A 22,451-nucleotide genomic window follows, 5' to 3' on the forward strand; every position below is an offset into this window, starting at 1 on the left:
TTATATTCTGACATATACTAAATTTGACATTTGATAGCGAGACTGATACCATAACAGTAGTAATATGAGCTGTGCTTTTCTATGCATATAATGTTAAAACCATACTTTGGAAAATGATCTGTGAAGCTAACATACATTTTATGCCATATTGTAGAATATTATTAACCTGATTCATCAGCCGGTTTCACTTCGTAGAAACCCTCTGACCTTGCAGTGTTACAATTAGTTCGCTTGGCGGTAGGTGGATACTTTTTTTATTTGACCAATCACTGCTATTTGGTCGTGATGTATGTAATGCGCCGCTAACGATATATTAAGCTTTTCCCAATTTCCGTAGGAAGAAGGGCAATAACGTCTTTCCCCTTGATAAAATTCACCAAACATTCTCTTTATTCTCGCTTTAAATCCTCGATCTCGGGATTCATTGCCAACACAGAAAGTGTGGCTCTTCGCTGATTGGCCGGTGCCCGAACTTACACTTCGGGGTTTTTGCGAACCATCTAGTGTATTCTGATTCCTGACCTAGTCACTGGAGAGAAATGAACCTGGGTGGAGGCACTAGGTGGCACCAGCCTGGCTAGAATATTATAGCTAAAGGTACAACATTTCCATGTTGACAGACAAAGTAGTCGGGGCCAGCCCAAAGAAGAGCCTGTTTTGTGAAGATACATAGATGTGTAACAATGACATGTTAGTTTTTAGTGCAATAAAAAACATTTAAAAATGCTAAAACAATTTTTTTCTCAGCTAAAAAGTTATGTGGTGGGGCTTTGATAAAATGGAAAAAAGTTATGGTGGTATATTCACTTAGAATTACTAGAAATATTTAGTGTCTGTACAAAAACATAAAGCCATTTGTTCATGTGTCCATGTGGTGGTCAAATGTGAATGCAGAAACACGTTTGACAACCTATAGAGCTATGTAGTGGTCGTAGCTGATAGTCCTACATGTATGCCTATAAAAGGGCACCACTTTTAGCATTTCCGACCCTCTTCCTGAGTACTCCCACCTCTGACATCTCACGGTGTTCGTACAGGAGGTAGGCCACAGCCGGAGATGTGAGCAAGCGGCTTCACCTCTAGATCAGGCGCACCAGGACTCCTGTGTGAAGGCATCAGGCCCTGCGGCTACAGAGGGTGTGCGGGCATCGTAGGCAGGTGAGTGAGCGTCTTATTGATGATCCTGTTTATTTAGCCTGTCTGGTGGGCATGAGGCTCATGGTTGTTTACTGTTTGTAGCATGTCAGTAGAGAGATAAATCCCCTTGTGTGGGCATGTGTGCAAAAGTTGTGTGCCGTCACCTGCTCCTAGTATGTTTGTATATGCCTGGTTAATGCATTCCTATATCCAAACTAGAGGGAATCTCTTATTTTAATATTTTTGGACCAGTTAACAAGCAAGCCTCTCCTTTTTGTGGACCAGAGTCTTGTTGTGTGCATCCCCTTGTGTTTGAGGAAGTCCACACTGACTGCAAAAGCCCACCAGGTGCATGCCAAGGCGATTTTAAATGTTATGGACTGTGAAATGTGTGGCCACTGTGATGCTACTCTGCTATATGGAACTTCCTCGACAAACTCACTGTGGATGTGAAACTCAACCATGTTTAATGACTTGTTAAATAGCCTAAATCAAACGTTGAAGTAATCCGCTGTGTCTTTCAGCCAAACAAACCTGTGCTGCCTTAGCGTGGGGTATTTTTAGTTTCCTGGGGTTTCCTGGGATGCCGTTGCTCTTCCTTTAGTTAAAAATAATTCCTTCTCAAATCATGTGGTAGTCCATCACTGTATGGATCTTCACACCATATGTATTGCCATTCTATCTGTTCAGTTCTCCTCCATATGTACTCCTCCACAACACATGACTTTACCTCTGAACATTACCTTTTAACCAACTCAATGTTAGTTATAGAATTACTAATTATGAAAATGAAGGTTTAAATTTTACACAATCCAGCACGGTGACCCCTGTCTGTCAGTTAAAAAGCCAACAAATTATTTTCACAGCAAACTGATGCTGTGAGCAACCTTGATGTTGTGTGTGCAGCAACCTTAATGCAGTTTGAGAGTAACAAAATTCACCTGTTACTTTTAGTTTCGAATTACTGTAATTACAAACACTATTAACTAATCTACCAATGAACATGTAAGCCAGATGTTTTTGACATTTCATTAATTCACCCCCCCAAAAAACAACTAGATTATTCAGATCTCCAAATGTTTGAGATTTAGGCGACTACTACATCACTGTCTCCTCAAATCAGTGCACTATTCTATCAAACCTAGGCATTTAAAACATTTATGCCAATTTATAATCCATTATGGAAGTTATTGCTGTCATTCAATTAGACTGAATATCCATCTTGTCTTCTCAGTGAAATGAATCAGACTATGTACGTGAGAGAGGATTTTTGTCAGGGAAATAAATCTTCTCTTACTTGCATTATCTGATAGAAGAAGAAAAAAACAAGAAACTCATATTAAGGACAGGGCACTTTTATTGAAACACCTTCCTAACAGTGAGGTGTCATGCACAAGCCTGTCCATGTAGCTATTGATCGATGTGAAGACTGAAACCTCTGACACACTCACATATAAGAGACATACACCACTCAAACAACCAAAACAGCAAGGAAAAGTGTGGAAAAACAATAACATTATTACTGCAAACTTTTTGTTGTAAACTAAGATTGGAAAGTACTTTTTCTACGTCTTAGAACACAAAAAGGGAGCATTAAAGCAGAATTACTAGCTCTAAACTTTTGACCTCAAGATTATTTCTCAATTCTGGAGTAGGGTTGTAAAAAAGTTCTTATATTTAGACGCTGTTCCCGGCTCTATAAATCAGGGCAGTTTTTGTGGTAATAGTGAGAGACTCCTGAAAGCAGCCACACAATGTTATGACGGTGGAGATAGAGCAGACAACAGCTCATTTCGCAGCAGGCCCCGGAGCAGCACCGACCAGGTCTAAATGAGTTTCATCAGAGAGCACAGAGCTGTTTGAAGTACACGCACATTACAGAACCAGAGCAGCCACTCAAATACTCACACTGCTCATAATAAGGGCCGTGACCACCCAAAAGTTCAGAAGACAACTAATGACGCTGATAACATCCAAGCAAGAACTTCAAATACAATCCTGGAGGCGGAGGTGTAAGATGTGTATCACTCATCAGGGTGTGTGAAGCTTTATTACACTCTTATGGAAATAGAGAGATTTGTCTTATGAATTTGACCAATCTCTTATCTTGTGGTGTAATCTGGGATTTTTCTATCACAAGGAGAATGCAATTTGAAATCCATTTCACAAAAACATATTATAAAAAACAAAAAGAAGGGGAAAAAAAAGAAAAGAAATGTTGACCTTAAAGGACTTCCGCTTTAGAAGACTGTGGTGTCCAGTGGGAGCAGATGTTGCATCAAAACAAAGAGTGGGCTCCTCCGATGGATAAATGCAGGTAACGCGAGCAAGTACTGGATTTTTTGGTAACACTTTATAATAACTACACCTTATTTAGCCTTAATAAAGCATGAACAAAGACTTAATTAATAATGATTCACACTTAGTAACTTCTTAATTTTTACCTGAATTAGCACTTAACTTGCACTTAATTCACCTGTGCTGTAAATAGTTACTCATAAGTATTTCTTACTTAATTACTCATGAGCTAACCATTTGTGTGTGCATTTGTAAATGTATATTTAAGTACAAATTTGAGCATTTATTAATGATTATTAAGCCATGAGAGAATGATTTACTAGTAATGCATTATTGTTTCTCTGGAATTTGACCAACTTTAACAAATGCTTAATAAACATAATTAGTCGTCACTTTAGAAAAGCTCGCAGAAAGACTTAACTAACAGATAACAGCTGCCTGAATGATCATTGCATTGTATTATTAGTAAATCATTCTCTCATGGCTTATTAATGATTAATAAATGCTGAAATGTGTACTTAAATATACATTTGTAAACTTGCAAATGGTTAGTTCATGAGTAATTAAGAAGTATTGAGTAACTATTTACAGCACAGGCGAATTAAGTGCAAGTTAAGTGCTAATTCAGGTAGTAATTAAGTCATTACTAAGTGTGAATCATTATTAATTAAGTCTTTATTCATGCTTTATTAAGGCTAAATAAGGTGTAGTTATTATAAAGTGTTACCGATTTTTTGCTTTTCATTTGTACTAAAATGACTATGCGATGCTGCTGAATCCTGCGTGTATCAACGAATAAGAAAATCAAATTGGAGAACAAAGTAAATACAGAGCAATGGGTATATGCAGGTGGTGCTGAAAACAGATGTTGATCTGCAGAATGACGTCTTGAAAATAACTGATTAAAGATTGCTCAAACAAGCACAAATCACTCCAAAAAACAACTTTGACAGAGTACAAGAGAAGGGAAACAACTATTACATGGTTAAAAACTCTGAAAAGTTTATTTAAATAAATAGAATACTATGTCATCTTTTTCATATTGCATAGGCTACTGTCTGTTTAATGGGCAAAAACTTGTAGATGAATCCTCTTAAAATATAAATTATTAGCTTTGGATTACCATAAAATAACCATAGTAAACTTAAATGGGATCATATGTGATAATAATACAAACATGAGGCCTATAAACTTCCCAGACCTCTCCATAGTCCTTGTCAGAATGTGAGAGTATGTTTACTGGATACAGACACCGTTCCCAGTGTCTGACACAGAGCTACAGCCTCCCTGTGGAGCCCATGTAATTTGGCAGCTCTGATGTGTAGCCTCCTCACTGGGGTCGCGTCATGCTGACTGGGTTTAACTCCACGCTTTGCATGAGCGCTGCCGACACAGCGTCTTCTCACTCAAACAGACTATGTGCTCTGAAGCTGTGAGGAAGGCCTAAAACGGGACTGTCCACCAGAGTACAGCCTGTGCCTTTCACACAGTGACTTAGCACGTTAGAATAGCTGCACAAAGACGGATGCACTCACACTTTTTCACTGTCACAGTTTTATGATTCTCTTGTCCCTGAAAAACCTTCTCTGCTTTATCAGATTTGCATTTTGTGACTAGTTCTCCAGTATTTAGTCTCTGAAAGATCTGAAAATGTACTATTTCTTTATATCAGAAATTAAATCAAAATGACACCTAATTATACCAGATAAAGCATAATAAGATAGATATAGATAGATAAAATAGATTTAATTCAAATGGACACGTAACATCCATATTATATTCAGTCATATTATACTTTATATCTTATAATTTAAAGGATGGAAATGTATAAAATTCACAGCACAGTGTGAAGTCAAATGAAAGAGAATTAAAAAGTGTGCCCTTATTTTCACCCTTGAAATATACACATTTCGTAACTGTTCATTATCACTACTGCATACACTGAGTTGGGCACTCAGAACATACAGCGTGAGTGCCCAACTCAGTGTAGGTCCTGACCCAGTGGAATATAATAACCACATACATCTTATCAAATTGGAATAACCTGGTTTCTTATATTTAATCCTATTGAACACTGAAGGTTTCATTGGTATTTAATGCAGTCAAATCAATGTGCACTTTTAAGTTCAAATTCTAGATTCACAGACTTTTTGTCATTTTTGCATTAAGCTTTTTAGAGCCCTTTTTTGTTTGAATTGTAATAAATCAAATTTTCCTTTTCAAATAAGCCAAAGAATAACAGGAAGTACTTGTTGGGAGATTAAAATGGCTTTCACCTTGCATTCACCTCTTGCTGGACTCATAATTGCAGGAGATAGGTGTTGTCAGGGTCTGGAGTCAATTACCATACACCCGTGGACAATGATTAATGACCCACTGGGAACAAACCAGGAGCGACCAAACACAAAGTGCATCTCTCTAAGCTAACGTGAGTGAGATAGAAAAGACTGCAGCACAGACTACAGCTTGTGTAGCACATTCACATGTCTGCTTGTAAGCACAGTATAGTGTAATACTACACCTGAGAAGTGATTTAGTACATGGACGGCAAAGTGATAACCCTCAATGTGAGGCTCTTTCTGAAAATAATTAAATAAATGCTGCATTACATACTCAGATAAAGATTAAGGGCTGATAATACGGTCCACATTTCCAAACATCCTAAAAGCTCCCCTAAAAGCTCCTCCGGTGAATAGCAAAGTACTGTAAAATGTAGTTCATTTCCATACATATCAATGAGCTCACCTCTGCCCTTTGGAAATGGACAGTGGGAATCATGGGAGTAGGTACATGGAGTGCATGCAGTGTAAAATGTAAAACACCAACATTGTAAATGCAGAAAGCTGACCTTTCAGGACAGAGTGAATAATTTACTCTTAATTTTCTCTTTTACCCTATGGCTACCCAGATATATAGCATTATTATGGCATGTAGTTTGGTTTACCGATTTAGAGAACAGAGTACAAATCTAGTTTCAAGACTACTTACGTGTACTATTTGTGACCAAACAACTATCACAGACCTTTATCAAATGAGCAGAACATTGTGACTTTTGCTGATGTCTCTGGTTAGTGGTCCCTGGAGTACAGTGTTGCAAGTCACATTACTGCAACATTGCTGAATTAAACCTCAGCCTTTGAGCTGAGTACAGACCTTTAAGACATGAACTATTATTAGAGCACTTTTCAGATGCATTAAGTAATGGCTAATCAGCATGGAGATGTTTAAGTGAGTTTTAATGGCGAGACATGGGGTGAAGATGCTCCCTGGTGTATAGCACACATCTGACCTAATTAGCATGCTAATGCCAACAGTGGTATTTTTAGAATTTTAAATGGCATTGTTTACTTCATAAGAGCAGCTTTGCTTTCAGTTTCCAACTTTGTGAAGCTGAGATGAATGATTAATAATGGATTAGTCATCAGTTTTCAGTTTGATGGCAGTCGGGTGGTAGACTGCAGACAAGTGTAATCTTAGAAATCAGGCCAAAGGTTTGACTTGAGTCCAGGACACAGCATAGCACCTCTGACTGCAGTTTTACAGTGGCACTTTACATACTTAGATATACACTCTAGTGTATATCAAAGTATGTAAACTGCCACCGTAAAACTGCAGTTTACATACTTAGTAGTAGTAGCAAGTAGTAGTGTAGTAGTTCACAAATTCACAATGAAAATACTGAAAATACTCACCGATGGGCTGGCTTCCCTCCTTTGGCCGTGCACAGAAGAGTAAAATTCTGGGCCTGGTATCGACTGAAAGGAGCAGGCGTGTTCTCTGCCACCACCGAGATGTTGTTTGGAGGAGCTGAGAAGGACAAGAGAAATTCATCATTGGAAACCTCCTCACACACACACACACACACTGAATAGACCTCAAATGCAACCAGGTATACAAGTCTATTTTTACATATCCTGCGAGGGGTGATAAGCTAACATGGGTTACATGTGTGGGCGGAAGGAGAAGCAGACAATGCCACAATCTTCTGTGTAAAATAAATTGACTGAGAGTGACTGGCAGTATCTTAGCTAGAATCTGTTCTTTTTGCGCTAGAATAAAAGGCCCTGTTCCCGATGCGTGCATCTCCACTTAAAATGGTAAGCGACCGGATGGCAACTACGTGTTCAAAATCTCCCCAAGGCCTATGGCAGTCAGATGCAGCTGATAAGGTAGAAAATCTCATACATATCATATCACCAGACCTACATCGGAATATCTCTGGGGACGTGGAGAAGTGTGTCACATTTGTACAAAAAAAGGAGGGAGACTTCATTGCCTAAAAGACATGGAGGAGGTAATAAAAGAACGTCTATGTGGGGAATTAGGTGTTCAACATGCACAGGACAGTCAGCGTACATATGATCATGAATACTTTAAACAGCGAATGTGTCAGAGGCAGTGCAAAAATCAACACAGAATCTCCGGTAAAATGGGGGCTGATGAGCAACAAGATCACAATTGAATTTTAATGAAATCTAGTGCAGACCAGCCACCTTCCAGCGAGATGCAGCACAAAGGAAGATTTTGGCTTTAAGGGGATGAGCTATGAAGGTGAGAGTCGGTTCTGATTTTTCCACGAAACTACACAACCTGCAGTGTACTGATTTAGAATGCATGCTTTGTAGTGAGGGCTTTATATTCAGTTGAAAAGGCCAAATGACACCTATAAAATTAAATGGTTGTATAAGGGAAGAGAAAGTCAATACATATAATATATATACGTATAATACATAATATATAATACAAAATCGTATATATTTAGATTCAGGGGAAAAAAAAGGATTCTACATGTAATTTTCTGATGTAATGAATTTTTGTGAAGCCGATGTAGCATGAAGGTTAAGCCACATACTGGACATTTTGTGCTTGTTTTATGACAGTAGCTCATTTGGTAGACTGTTTGTCCACTGATCCAAAGGTTGGTGGTTCAATTCTCGCTCTCGACATAAACATCATTGGTCGAGCAGTCACATCCACTGACCCACAGATAAATGCTGTTGTTGTGTTCTTGGGCAAGACACTTAAGCTACCTTGCCTACACTGGTGTGCGACTGGGTGAGTGATTCCTTGATGTAAAGTGCTTTGAGTGCCTTGAAGGTTGAAAACTGTTATATATAGGCTTTGCACCGTCACGTGACCCCTACAGCAACGGTACCTACGCCGCCATGACACCGGGCAACACTATGCCACTGACTTCAGCAGCATCGGAGAAACATGGGCAGGTTTTGTTGTGTATTTGGTTGTTCTAAACACTCTGAAAGGGGTAAAACGATTTGTTTCTTCACTGTTACTCAATTACTCATCAGGAGCTCAAACAAGGGACTTATTGAAATAAAGACGCGGACCATAGCTGGCAAAAATAAACCGCGAAGAGATTTCCTATTGTACCTTCAAGATACCCGAAGTTTCATCAAGGTATTTGCTATTTAAATTGTTTCATAGCATTGTTTACTTCATAAGAGCAGCTTTGCTTTCAGTTTCCAACTTTGTGAAGCTGAGATGAATGATTAATAATGGATTAATCATCAGTTTTCAGTTTGATGGCAGTCGGGTGGTAGACTGCAGACAAGTGTAATCTTAGAAATCAGGCCAAAGGTTTGACTTGAGTCCAGGACACAGCATAGCACCTCTGACTGCAGTTTTACAGTGGCACTTTACATACTTAGATATACACACTAGTTTAAGAAGCACATTTAATGAACTAAAATTTAATTAATTTATCCAGGAAAACCTGCACTAGTTTACGATTCAACGAACCCACACTGGGCTCCTGTGATCAACATGGCGCACGAGTCGAAGAGTCTGTGAGCCGAACCTTGAAAGCATCGGCCATGAAAAGATCCTCGCGAACATTAGAAAGATTCGCTCGCAAAAAGCGATTAATTCTAGAAGACATAGTTGTGGTTAAGCAAGGCAATGAAGAAAACATCGATCCTACGACGAGTGACATGTTTATATGTGCGCTGGAAGTTACAGTTTCTACTGCCACTCACACTGCAAATGTTTTCTTTTTAAATTTTAGTTCAGTAAATGTGCTTCTCTCATTAAATAAGCTATGAAACAATTTAAATAGAAAATATCTTGATGAAAGTGACGTGAGTGTCTTGATGGTACCATTGGAAATCTCTTTGCGGTTTATGTTCTCTAGCCATAGTTCCTGTTTTTCCTTGTTTGAGCTCCTGATGAATCATTTCCAGAGGAACAGTGAAGAAACAAATCGTTTTATCCTGTTCAGAGCATCTAGAACAACCAAACACACAACAAAACCTGCCCATGTTTCTCCGATGCTGCTGAAGTCAATGGCATAGTGTGCCCGGTGTCATTGCGGCATAGGTACCGTTGCTATAGGGGTCACGTGACGGTACAAAGCCTCTATAAAAATGTGACCATGACTATTTCATGTATAGATCTTGTCCAGGTTTCAGAATAATGAGAAATTAGGACTGTTGCCATTGCAAATTTAAAAGAACATAATATATCTTTTGACTGGGAAAAGGTTTTCAAAATGTTGCATAAAACATAAAGCTGAAACCCATCAATATTTATTTGCACTAAATTTGAGATGAAATTTTTAGCATATGGAAATTCTTAACATCTAACAAATGAGAACGTTTTGTAAAAACATTAACTTCAAGGTAATTTGTATTGGCTTATAATGAGTTTTGGATATACAATCTTCAGTATTGCTGCAGATTACAAAGGAGGTCGCACAAAAGAGCACCATCTTGCACAGTGATTTTCTGTGCTTGGCTCATTGTGAATCCATCATTTGGCTTAAGAGCAGACATAGCACAGCAATTAATTGATTGGAAGTCGGTGGGGGCCAGTGCAGATGTAGCTGCTGACTCGAGCGTCTCTCCATGTTTCCACACCTCCTAATTGCTTATTGATGGGATTCATATGGTTGTAAATTAACCTCGGAGCACTCCATTAGCTTAGTGACAAGTCCGTCTCTACCCAGTGTATGATAAGCTGTCAGGGGTGTCACCATCGGACCGATCATACTTGCACTTCACAACAGTAATGTCAAGTATGAGTGCGCTGCCAGTGCTGGGGTCACCTCCCGTACACACAATACAACAGAAACAAAGCTCCTATAGATTTATGACATTGATTGCTCTCTTTCATAACAAGGCACCATAGACATATGAAAATAGCCTGTGATGTATTGCTTTCCATTTTAGTAATAGCTTTAAATGCTGTTAGAAATGTACACCCTGGCAACATCAGTGAAACTAGTCTTGTCATGCTACAAGTTTTGTTTGTTTATTTGTTTTTTTAATCTGTCAATGGCAAAAGTGATGCCTATAGTGATCCCCTCCTTTGTTCAGATTTACCTGTCACTCAAATACCCTGCCGCTAAAACGCCACTGTTGCCCTTGCACTTGAAGACGATGCCTTCAGTCAGTACTAGAAACTTTGTTCAACATTTAAAATGAATATGACACGTTACTGTTTATATTTATTTACACATGTTAGCTGCATTCAAGCATTTAGAGCTGCACAGTTTTAGTGGTCAAGATTTTTATGCAAGCTCTTCTTTGTGGTACAGTGTAGTAGGTTGCATCCTATTTATAAGTATTTGCTTTTGTTAAAATAAAACATTTTTACAAAATTTATGTTCAGCTACATTGATTTATTATGACTGAATGTATGACTTAGAGATTGTGGTGGGTGTGTGGCTGGTATTCATTTTCAGACTAAGGTTTAATTTGTTATTTTCATTTTTATTCTGTAGCATATATTTATGAACTACAAGATAAAGACTATATGTAATACTATATGAATATGATATGTATATTGAAATCAAATAGGTAACATCCAGCATGTTGTCTGTTTGTAAAATCATCTTCTTAATAGTGGAATGAATGTGGCATATTTTGGTGTGGTCTATCTTTAGTTTGTACAGGTGACATCAGTGTGAAGAGAAGACCGACATTTAGAAAGCTTTTTTCTTGAGTCAGTTTAGTTGAGCACACATTCCCATTGAGCACACTGCTCTTTTGTTCCGTGCCCTGTAGGTGGGACCCACATGAGGAGAGCTCATGCTCAAGACAACAGTATGCCTCAGTGACACACTTTTTTAAATTGGTGTATGTTTCTTATATAGGAGAGTAATCATACAGATCATGCATTGAAAACACTGAAAGCATAATTTGACCCAGTGCTGGATGAATATTTCAGTAATAGCTGTCTTGATTTATTTCAAACATGGTATAAAATAAATGGGGTTATTTGCAATCATTTTTGAGTGTAAAATGCAACAAGGCTCCACATCACGTTTTATCTGACAAGTTTGTAGAATAACATAACATGATGGTTCCTTCAGGTTTTTAGGTGTTATTTTAAGCAGCTTCTCTGTGTAGAAGTTACAGCGTCTATATAGTCTATGGCACAATCAACTAAAAGTTAGCCAAAGTTTGCTCTCCCACAATACTTAGTGCTCTTCCAGGGGGATGGCAGAGCATCAGCAGTCTCTGTCAGAGCAGAGCCCCAGGATCCCACAGCAGTGTGTCTAGAGAAGCCTTCACAGCAGATGGCAGTGTGAGCTCCTCATGAGTGACAATCCCAAGAGCCAATGTCCACAATATGTACACAGTTAGGAACTGCAATTGTTAAAGCAGGAAATCATCCAAGCAGTAGCAAACCACACACAGGTGAAGCAAAGCAACTCGTTTTTATAGAAATGTGTTTGGGGTGGGATCCGTGCATAATCTGACACATTCGCTTGGCTCTATTTTTTATATTGTATATGTGTGAAAATGCAGCAAAGAGAGAAGAGTGCAAACATGCAGAAGTGTGCCTCCATGCTCCCATGAGACGGTGCACTCTGGCCTCATAATTAAGGATTTGGAAGTGTGGAGACAATTGGACCCGCTAGAACTCTCCCCTCATCTGCTAGTGCTAAGCACCTTAGCCCCAGGTTCACATGCTGCTGTGATATTATTTATAGAGAAGAAAGGGAGGCTCAAGGAGTTTGTTTCTGGTGGAAACTGCAGCAGCAGTTGCCAGTTTTTTTTTTTTAATCTGTATGCATAAGGGCGTATAGAAGTCTTTCTGTTTCTCAATATATGGAAAGGCCATGCCATATGTGAAAGATCAGAGCTAACTAACAGAACTTGAGCTGCAGGGGCTGCACAAGCACTGATTAATGACTGAGTAATAATGGTTTAAGCAGTGAGGATTCAGATCAGAGAGAGGCCTTTAGAGACCAATTGTTTCAGTGACAAGAGCTGGCAAATAGTTAAAAACTTATATTGAACCTGAGTTAGTTTGTCACAGTTTGGATATTCATTATAATAAACTCAGACTTGTCTGTCTAACAAATCCTACACACTAGACAAAGTGACAGCGTTGCGTTATAGCCTATAAAGACCTTGCCTGACAGTGCCATCCCTCCAGTTCCTTGTATATTGCATATACAGGAAATGTCACTATTTAACAATTAGGATGGCAGTGTCAGGCAAATAAAGATCACCTTTGTCCAAGTCATCATAGCAGGTCAAGGAGACTTGTTTTGCTGTTAAGGCTTACTGTTATATTTACTAGCATGCTTCCTGTGTGTTTTTGTTTTTTTTAAATCAAGCTTAAATAGAGATTTTCATTTGAATGGCTCAGTCCAGAGTCAGTCACAGTCCATCCTCCATACACCTGCAGATATGTCCCAACAGGAACACACTCCCACACACACCCACACTCACAGACACATGCACACACACCCACACCCACACACACTTCAAACATGCTGCTACTACAACACCTGTGCACCAGATTTACCTGTGCACTACAAACAAACAAGCTCAAGAGGCTTTTAGGCTGGACTCATTATTTTAGTCATTATAGTGTTTCACTTTGTGAAATTAGTCAAACACAACATTTTATTAATGGCAGCATGCTTGTGCAGCAGTTAGTGCTTTTGCAGCACAGAAACAAGGTCCTAGGTTCGATTCTGGGGAGGGGGCCTTTCTGTGTGGAGTTTGCACCCTCCCGGTGCTCCGGCTTCCCCTACCGCAAAAAAAACATGCACAATAGGTTCCTCTCCTCTGGGACTTCCCTGGAAAAGATATTCTTAATCTCAATGGTACTATCCAGGTTAAATAAGGGTCAATAATAATGCACAAGAAGTAGTTTCAGTAGTATTGAAGAATACATAAATACATCTCAAAGCTGCAAAGATGATACATGGCCAGGAACACTGTTCTAATACAAATAATTTACATTTACAAAATTATATTACAAAGAACTGGTCAAAGTGCCTCAAGCCCTTTTGGTCCTTTTGCTATGTGCTGCTACTGTAATATTAAAGTGAGCTTTGTTTTGTTGTGTACTACAAATATATTTCACTGTATCTTATATTGTCCTTAAAATATGTTGTCCTGAGATTTGCAGTTGATTAAAAATGGCATGGTTTGGTTTGAATCAGATGGTGTTTATTGTGTGTATGTCATTAGCATTTCCCCACACCTCGTTCATTTGCATGGATTACTGCACCACTGTCAGGTCAAATGCCTCCTCCCTGTGGTGGTGACAGGGGTAGGAGCAGGGCCAGTCAGGGGGGCAGGAGGGGGGCAGGAGGGACAGATTCTGGTGGCTGTCACCCAGAGAAAAAACAGGAGACAGCCAAACAAAAGCCTGTGTCACTTTGAACAAGTTTCCCACTTTCAAAAGCCATTAATCATTGTGATGCTGCTAGGAATACAGCAACACAACACAATCAAAGACCAGCCAGTATGGGAAATCAGAATGTTATTTTTTTTTTTTTTAAGTCCAAGCTGGAATCATCAGAGGAGATTTAAAATGATAAAAAAAAAAAAAAATACTCTGACACTAGTATGATCAGCTTATTCCACAGGTTCTTTTGTTTACTTGTTATGTTTTTTGCTAATGAATTTCTCTGGACTTTAAACTCTTATCGGTAACCTTTTGTATGTGTAATGTAATGTAAAAATGTAGTTGAGTTGGACATAAAGCCACTCTAAAATGCAGATCACTTGAGCGAAGACACTTAACTAGTGAATCTGCAGATGAAAAAAACAGAAAGGAACTAAATGCAAACAGTATACTAAGTCCACACTAAGGAAAACGTGTCACTATATAGTTTGGTCCACTTGTCCCAGGTGTGTGTCTGACAATAAAACCATGTTGGACTTTAGTTCTTTTAATGAGGACAAGTGGGACAGTGGAGAGGGACTTTGCCAGCACAATTTTAAATCTCTCTTTTTAACTCAGGATAGTGGCAGATGGGACCTACCCTGTACCAGCCCATCTCTGCGCTGACTGGCACCCTTATCCCTAAAGTCTGTTTATTGCTCAGAGGCAGAGGTTTAGCGTTGGCAATCTGTTACAATTTGGCCCCTTTACCCCTCTCGACTCTGGCCTCTCCCGTGCAGCCTCCCTTTGGCTGCCTGCTCATTCATAAGCCATTGACCAGGATGCAGCGTACAGGTCCCCAGCGCCCGGGACTCACAAACACATTTCTGGGTGCAGGTGCTTTTTTATGACACCTAATTTAGAAACCTCAGAGAGAAAGCTTTACAGTAAACACAAGCACAAGAAATGCACTCAATAGTGTAACTTGTATTCTATCTCTACCAAAGCCTGTACAGTATATTTACATTATGGTTTCATGTGGCTGTTTCTGTAAAGTTGTATTACATTACAGTACATGCGCGTCTCGACTTTGTGGAAGAAGAGATATTGTATAGGACTAAATTAACTATGCATAGGGCTGGGAAATGAAGGGTCCTTTACGATTCGATACTCGATAAATGGCTCACGATACAATACCATCATGATATGGCTGCCTATCTATATTTATCTATTTATCTATCTAACTGATATATTGCACATCATATTCTGCAATATATCACAGTTTTTAAGAAAGAAATACATTTTGACAACAGTATTTGTTAAACAACTACTTGCAAAGTCATTGTGGAATAAACCAATTGTAACAGCATGAACAAGTTTCCTTTGTAGCATTTGTAGCACTGTCACAAAATAATTTTGTAAAAGATACCAAAAAAAAAAAAACTACTACTCATGGCAATATACTGATACAACTAGGGCTGGGTATCATTAAGAAGTTGCCGATACGATACATACCTAGATACGATACATATCTCGATACAATGCACTTTCAATTCAATATGATATATTTCAAATCGATTCAATATAGTTCAATAAAAAATAAAAGGCTAAATCGTGGCTGTGACACTAAAAGGCTTTGTTGAACCACTTCTTGTGCAAAGTGAATATGAAACACAAACATTTTAATCATCAAAACAGTGAAAATGTCAAATGTGTCGCATAAATGAGTTTCTTTTCACTCCACAAGCAACAAAACTGTAGCTCTGTAACAAAATTATTTAGTAAAACACACCTAAAAACACACTTGGTGAAATATCGATAGCCCACGATATCGATACTGTATCATCACATTAAATGATATGATATATCGATATTCCGATATTTTTGCACACTCCTACATACAACCCAAGATAATGATAATGTATCACCAAATTTACTATTAAGATATAAAAAAAAAAAAAATCAATACTTTAGCACGCGCCTAATGCATAAAATATGAAAAAATGTGGTAATAATAAATATTCTAAATACTCTAATCAGTAAAAATTGTACCAACTTCAATTGTGATGACAAAAGTTTTTACTTTAAATGTGCATTGTGTAACTTTTCAGATGGAGAGTCTGTCAAATGCTTTTCTCTATGGAGATGTTATTGCTTTGTCTGGAATGTTTCACAGTATGGCATTAAACCTCTCTATTTTTATGGAGACCAAGCCAGACCATGTTACAGGTCAGATCTGTGAAGAGGCACCCCTGCCCAGAGTCAAAATGCCTGTATTTCTAGGTATTTTTGAGCTATAAAACGGCCTGTAATTTAATAAATGGAAAAGTAGATCTGTTTAATGTCATACTGTGGAACATTCCAGGCAGAGCAGTGACATATCCCCAGAAACAAACAGGTGATGGGCCCCCAACCCAAAAGTTACATAGTGTATCTTTAATTGTGTGTAAGTATAACCAAAACTAGATTGCGTTTTGAACCAGAGACATGTGACGCATATGGGGAATTAAGCTATCTGAACACTGAAGCACTTTGTTGTTGCTTAGACAGATGGTTATACTATTAAAATTGGTCTGTGTATTTCTTTGCTACATAAAAATTTGCACACAAACTTCACAGACAGGCTGCGTTCAGGGACACAATTCATATTCCAAGCTGACATTAAAGGTTTATAATAGAGCACTTATGACCAAGACAAATGGCCGTCTAGGCTTCAGAGGTTTTGTTAAAAATAGTCAAAAACGCAATACAATGAGTCACCACAAAAGCTGTATATACACTCACATTTAAAAGACAAGATACAAGTTATCTGGCTTGTTTTTTATGTGATTAGTGTACATAATTACTGTACACTTGAACAGTCAATCCTTTTATTAAGCTTTTATATTTGTTATTTGGTCTAGTTTAAAGGTCTAAAATTATGTTGCTTCCTCATCAAAAACAGACCTGGATATGACTTTTATTTCATTTAAACATTTGTTAATACAAAGTTCCTGCATATTTAGGCTCTTTCAAAGAGAAAACACTGTGTTCCACCTTGTGATGTCTTGTGGTAATACAGGAAGTGATCAAGTGTTTTTAAACACCATATACCTTCACTGTTATCTTGAAAACTAAACTTCCATGACATCACAAGGTGGAACAGAGCATTCTAAGCTTTGGAGATGTAGACAAGCTAATAATAATATGTTACTCGAACATGTGTGAATGAAAAAAAACACAACCATGACAAGAGTCAAATCTTGAGCAATACAGGATCTTTAATTAAATTGTTATTGACTAGTGAAGTGTTTATAGGCTTTTAGCATTTCTCTATAGTTGTCATCACAGTTTCTCAATCTCAATATATATATATATATATATATATATATATATATATATATATATATATATATATATATATATAGTATAATGTGTATAATAAAGACTTTCTGAGAAAGCAGATTGTTTGAGGATGGCATTCTTTTTTCTTTTGCTTAGTTTTCTCACACTGAGTCCATATTAAACAAACAGTAACAAGCTCCATCTGGATAATGTCATGATAGCTTCTTGTTTTGCCTATAAATAGCCCAAATATCCATCATTTACAGAAAAGTACCCTGCAAACAGGCTGTTCTAATTGCCCACTAAGTGCACATCACTCCAAATCACCAGCTTACATGATGCTATAGTGCACACTGTAACAATATGCCTGTCCATGTGTCCTTTTCCATAGAATTATGTACTCTTTCTATGGCACATTGACTGAAAACATGTAAGGACTGTCCAAAAAAACCCCCAAAAAAACCAAAACATAATCATAAGTAAAACTAGCATTGAAAATAGTATCAATAAGACTTTGGATTCATAGTACATTTAGAGTGGTTTTCTATGAACCACTGGAAGTTGACCAAGATTTAAAGGGTCCATATTAGGACATTTTTGATTTATGTTGTAATGTTCTTCCCTCATGAAGAACATACCTTGAGTTTTGTTGTGTTTCATTCACATATGTTTAACACACAAATCCTGCATATTCAAGCTGAGTTCTTCTCTCAGACAGAAAACACCCTGTTCCACCTTGTGATTAGATCAGATAAGATCTGGAATTGCCAGTCTCCATTGAACTAAAGGTAAAAGGTAATTGTTAACTTCTAAACTACTATTTCATGACACACAAGGTGGAACAGAGCATTTTGAGCATTGGAGATGTAGACAGATGTAAACCGACTAATAATAAAGGGTTACTCAAACATGTGTGAATGAAACAAAACACAGCTCCAGGTTTTTGAGAAGATAACATTCTAACATGGCTAAAAGCTCACTAGAGTCAGTTTTGTGTAACAAGGGATGTTTAAAACTGCATTACACAATTACAGAATTAAACAGCAAAAAGGAGGGAGTGGGTATTTCAATTTATCTACCATGTCCTTGGGCATTTCTGGCACACTGCTTGTATTCACATGCATGACTTTTGAGGTTTGTGCACAGCTTTAGAACAGCTTTTTTTCAGAGGGAGAAGTAAAGCACAGATGAACCACCACATGCAGAAACTTTCTAATCAAAATAAATGAAATGCCGGAGGCTCTGAGCACCTCCATGTGATTGATTCTTCATACACTTAGTGGAACACTAGTAACTTTACATGTGATTCCAGTACAATGTCCTTACACTGGTTCTGTTCCATATGGAGAATTCAGACATTGTTCATAATGACCCTTCTATTGTCTCTGGTGCCATTGTTCTGTTTAGTTAAGTGCTTCTCAATAGAATTAGAACATACTGTATATAGCATATGGACCATTTAATTCATACATGCAGTAGATTAGAGGAAGTACAATTAGGTGGGTCTGGTTTAAAAGCTTATATTTAACTATTAGAACAGAAAGGAACTGTACCACATAAGGAGCAGAAGCTTTAAAAAAGGTGGGCGTCGTACCAGAGGTGTGTCATATGAAAATGAGGCCCTGAGCATGAGCAGGTGCACATGACTCATATATATTAAATAGGCCTAATATGTGTGTTTATGTCTAACAATATTGTTACAACCCAGCTCGTTTGGGGTGAGGGAAGTAACAAAAATAAAAACCAAGATGTAAAATGGAATAAACTAAATAATGTTTAATTAACAGGAATGTAAAGGTAAATTAACAAAAGACTAAAAATATACAGAAAGCAACCTAAACTAAGAAACAGAACAACAGAATAAACAGAGTTTTGTGCCACAAAAGGGGTCACGCAGGCTTACACAAAAACGAGTGGTAAAACTTAGGGACACACACTAAACTAAAACACAAGTTCCCCAAATTAAACCACATAAACCCACAAACAGAATCGAGTGACCAAATCAAAAAAGGCACAAAACAGAACTAAACTAAACTACACACACACAAACACAAAATGGCAGACTGGCCACCAAGGCCAGCAGCCCCGAACAGGTGCTGGTAATCTCCTTAAATAGGGGGAGGTGGCTGCAGGTGAGGTGGGCGTCGACCTGCCCCACCAATCACGGACCAGGGCTCCTGCAGCAGGAATCAGAGTAGTCGGCAACAATCACACAACAAACTAGACCTAAGGCCTGGGGCCGTAACAATATAGACCATAAAGCCTAATTTGTAGAATTTATATTGTAGATTCCTATTGAATCTAATTGTTAGTTGTTAAGGCTGCAAGATTAATTGCAATAAAATCTAAATTGCAATTTGAATGGACACAATTAGCCTAACTGAGGCTGATACTGTATGTATACCATCATTTTCCACCACAAACAACAAAACAACAAAAACCTATATGCTAGATGCAGGATGCCAGCCCTGTAGTTTAGATCTGAACAAACTTGTCTAATATGTGATTCTTGTTTCATTACTTCATCAGTTCAAATTTCAGTTTTTTGTCAATTCTTCTAGAGATGTTTAAAATGTGAACTTGGAACAAAGTTCTATCATTAAAACACAAATCTTATCACAATGTTTGTCAGAAAATTGAAAGGAGACATTTTCTCTAAATCGCGCAGTACCAGCCAGACAAACAAAAGTACAGAAACTTCAGAAGTGAAGATGTGATTGCTTATGTTCATCATTTCTAGTGTGCTATTTGAACTGTGTGTCACCAAAAATGGGCACGTAGAGCACCTGTATTCTCTCTACTTCATTATAGAGATGCGTCTATCAATATTTACTGGACCCAGCAAATATTGTGACTGATCCACACTTCTACAAGAAAACAAGAAAATACACACAGCATTACAGGTTTAATTTCTCCAAGGACAGAGCATGATTTTCATTTCACTGAGTCTCCATAGCTGCAACACAACTCGCCTGTTTATCTATTCACTTGTTTGTCAATGGTGATAGCAAGCAGACTCTTTCTATATAAAGGCTGTGTCTGTACGGGTCCAAGTAAAACAAAGAGCTGACTAGGGTTAGACAGAATACTCCATGTAACTCCACCTCTGTGTAATAGTGGGTACTAATTCCAATTTTGCTGAGGATCCAATTAAACCACTCGTACTTAAATGTGGTGTAAAGTCAGTGCCTGAAGAAGATGTCTATTTCCACCAAAGAATACATCTTTTGAATATCTATGCAGCTGATAAATAGTCCCCCGCCACATTTCATTTTTGCATTTTTGACAATGAAGTGCATGAACATGGCACTACATTGAAGGTGTCACAACAACTCAGCAGCTATTCTGTCATCTACACAACTCCAGCCAAAAAAAATCTGCCTTTTCACACAAGCCATTCCAACCAACAGCAACACTCTCTATTCAAGCTTACAACCCGGACTGACATTCTGTTTTTAAAATGATAATTAAAGGACCCACACTACGTCATTTTCACAGCTATGCTAAAATGTTGTTTCCTCATCACAAACACACTCAGAGTTGTGTTTTTTTTTTTTTTTTTTTTTTTTTTCCTTCATTCACATATTTGCATTTGCATATTTAAGATAAATGTTTTCTTTTGAACAGAAGACTCTGTTAGACCTTGTGATGTCATGTGGTAAAACAGGAAGTGCTTCACTGTGTTCTCGATACACTTTCACTAGAATCATTTTTTATCATTTCAGACCTGGAATTGCCAATCTCTACTGAACAAAAGGAAAGCTATTATGTGGACAATTAGGAATTTTGGACATAGGGCCTCAATCCCTAGTGAACCACAGTGTTGGAGACGTGTGGAGACACTTTTTGAAAAATTCCATCCAGTCCTTGTATTTGCAGAGGTCGCAGGTGCTAGGCTAGTGCATGTCAGTGGCCATAGTTAGCCTGCCACTAAAAACAGTCTTACCCACTCCACAAAACACCTGAAGCAAAACAATTATAACAAGACTGTCGATGAAAATGTCTGTGTTGACAGAATAATTTTAGAAGTAAAACCAACCTTGCATTTAAAGGATTTATGTCTGAGTAGCAGCAGCGAGTTGTTCTTCCTGATAGAAAGCCTGACAGCGGCGGACTGATATATGAGAAAATAGTCCCTAAACATGCAATGACTGATGTGATGCAAGGTTTTATTTCAAACATCATTCTATCAACACAGACATTCCCATTGATAGACTGGCATAATAACAGATTTGCTTCAGGTGCTTTGTGGAGTGGGTAAGTAAGTAAGTAAGTAAGTTTTTAGTGGCAGGCTAACTATGGCCATTGACATGCACTAGCTTAGCCACAGCGACCTCTGCAAATACAAGGAAAGGATGGAATATTTTTTAAAAGCGTCTCCACACGTCTCCAACACTCTAACTAACTAGCAAATGAGGCCATATGTCCAAAAATCCGGACTGTCCCTTTAAGTTGAAAATGACCGCTTCATGACATCACAAGGTGGAACAGAGCATTTAAAGATTTGGAAATGCAGACAGACAAATAATACAGGATTACTCAAACATGTGTGAATGAAACAAAACAAAAGGACATTCTATCATGGCTTAAAGCACACTAGAGTCAATTTTGCGTTATATAGGACCTTTAACCAACAGAAAAAATGCCTTGCTTTTGCTTTGGTGACAGGCTAATGTCAAATACTGTAATAAAAATATAGACTAGCGTTACCTAAAGTTCAAAGCAAGACTAAAAAGATTTCATTTTGTACTCTCTGCTATACAGTACTCAGACGTACAGATAGGAGGAGCAGGCTGAACGCTGGATACCTACACTTGAACACACACACACAGAATACACTGAGGCGTTAGCTTTGATTACAGTTGCCCGGCGCCTTCCCATACTTCAATATATAATTAGGATGGCAAGATATCTCCCCATCGACCTGCAGTTGTTTTGATTCAGCTGGAAATTACACTGTTGTGCGAGTGGATGACTACTTGAGTGTGTTTTTCCTTCGTATTTTTGTGCATTTTAATGGAGACAAATCACTGCCCTTTTCTGTTGTACAAGTATCTAAATACAGAAAGACTATACACGGGCCGCTCATTTTCAATGTAATT

General features: G+C 38.1%; 1 protein-coding gene across 1 annotated transcript in view; it reads right to left on the reverse strand.

Annotated features, from left to right (window-relative positions):
• igsf21a (immunoglobin superfamily, member 21a) overlaps positions 1-22,451 on the reverse strand; it is a 260,409-nt gene that overhangs the window by 30,115 nt on the left and 207,843 nt on the right. The window contains 1 exon segment of the mRNA XM_055160688.1: positions 7,115-7,242. Within this exon segment, the coding sequence (XP_055016663.1) occupies positions 7,115-7,242 (128 nt within the window).

This window comes from Boleophthalmus pectinirostris, unplaced genomic scaffold (assembly GCF_026225935.1).
Source record: "Boleophthalmus pectinirostris isolate CB_2022bp ecotype Guang Dong unplaced genomic scaffold, ASM2622593v1 HiC_scaffold_3, whole genome shotgun sequence".
NCBI lineage: Eukaryota > Metazoa > Chordata > Actinopteri > Gobiiformes > Gobiidae > Boleophthalmus > Boleophthalmus pectinirostris.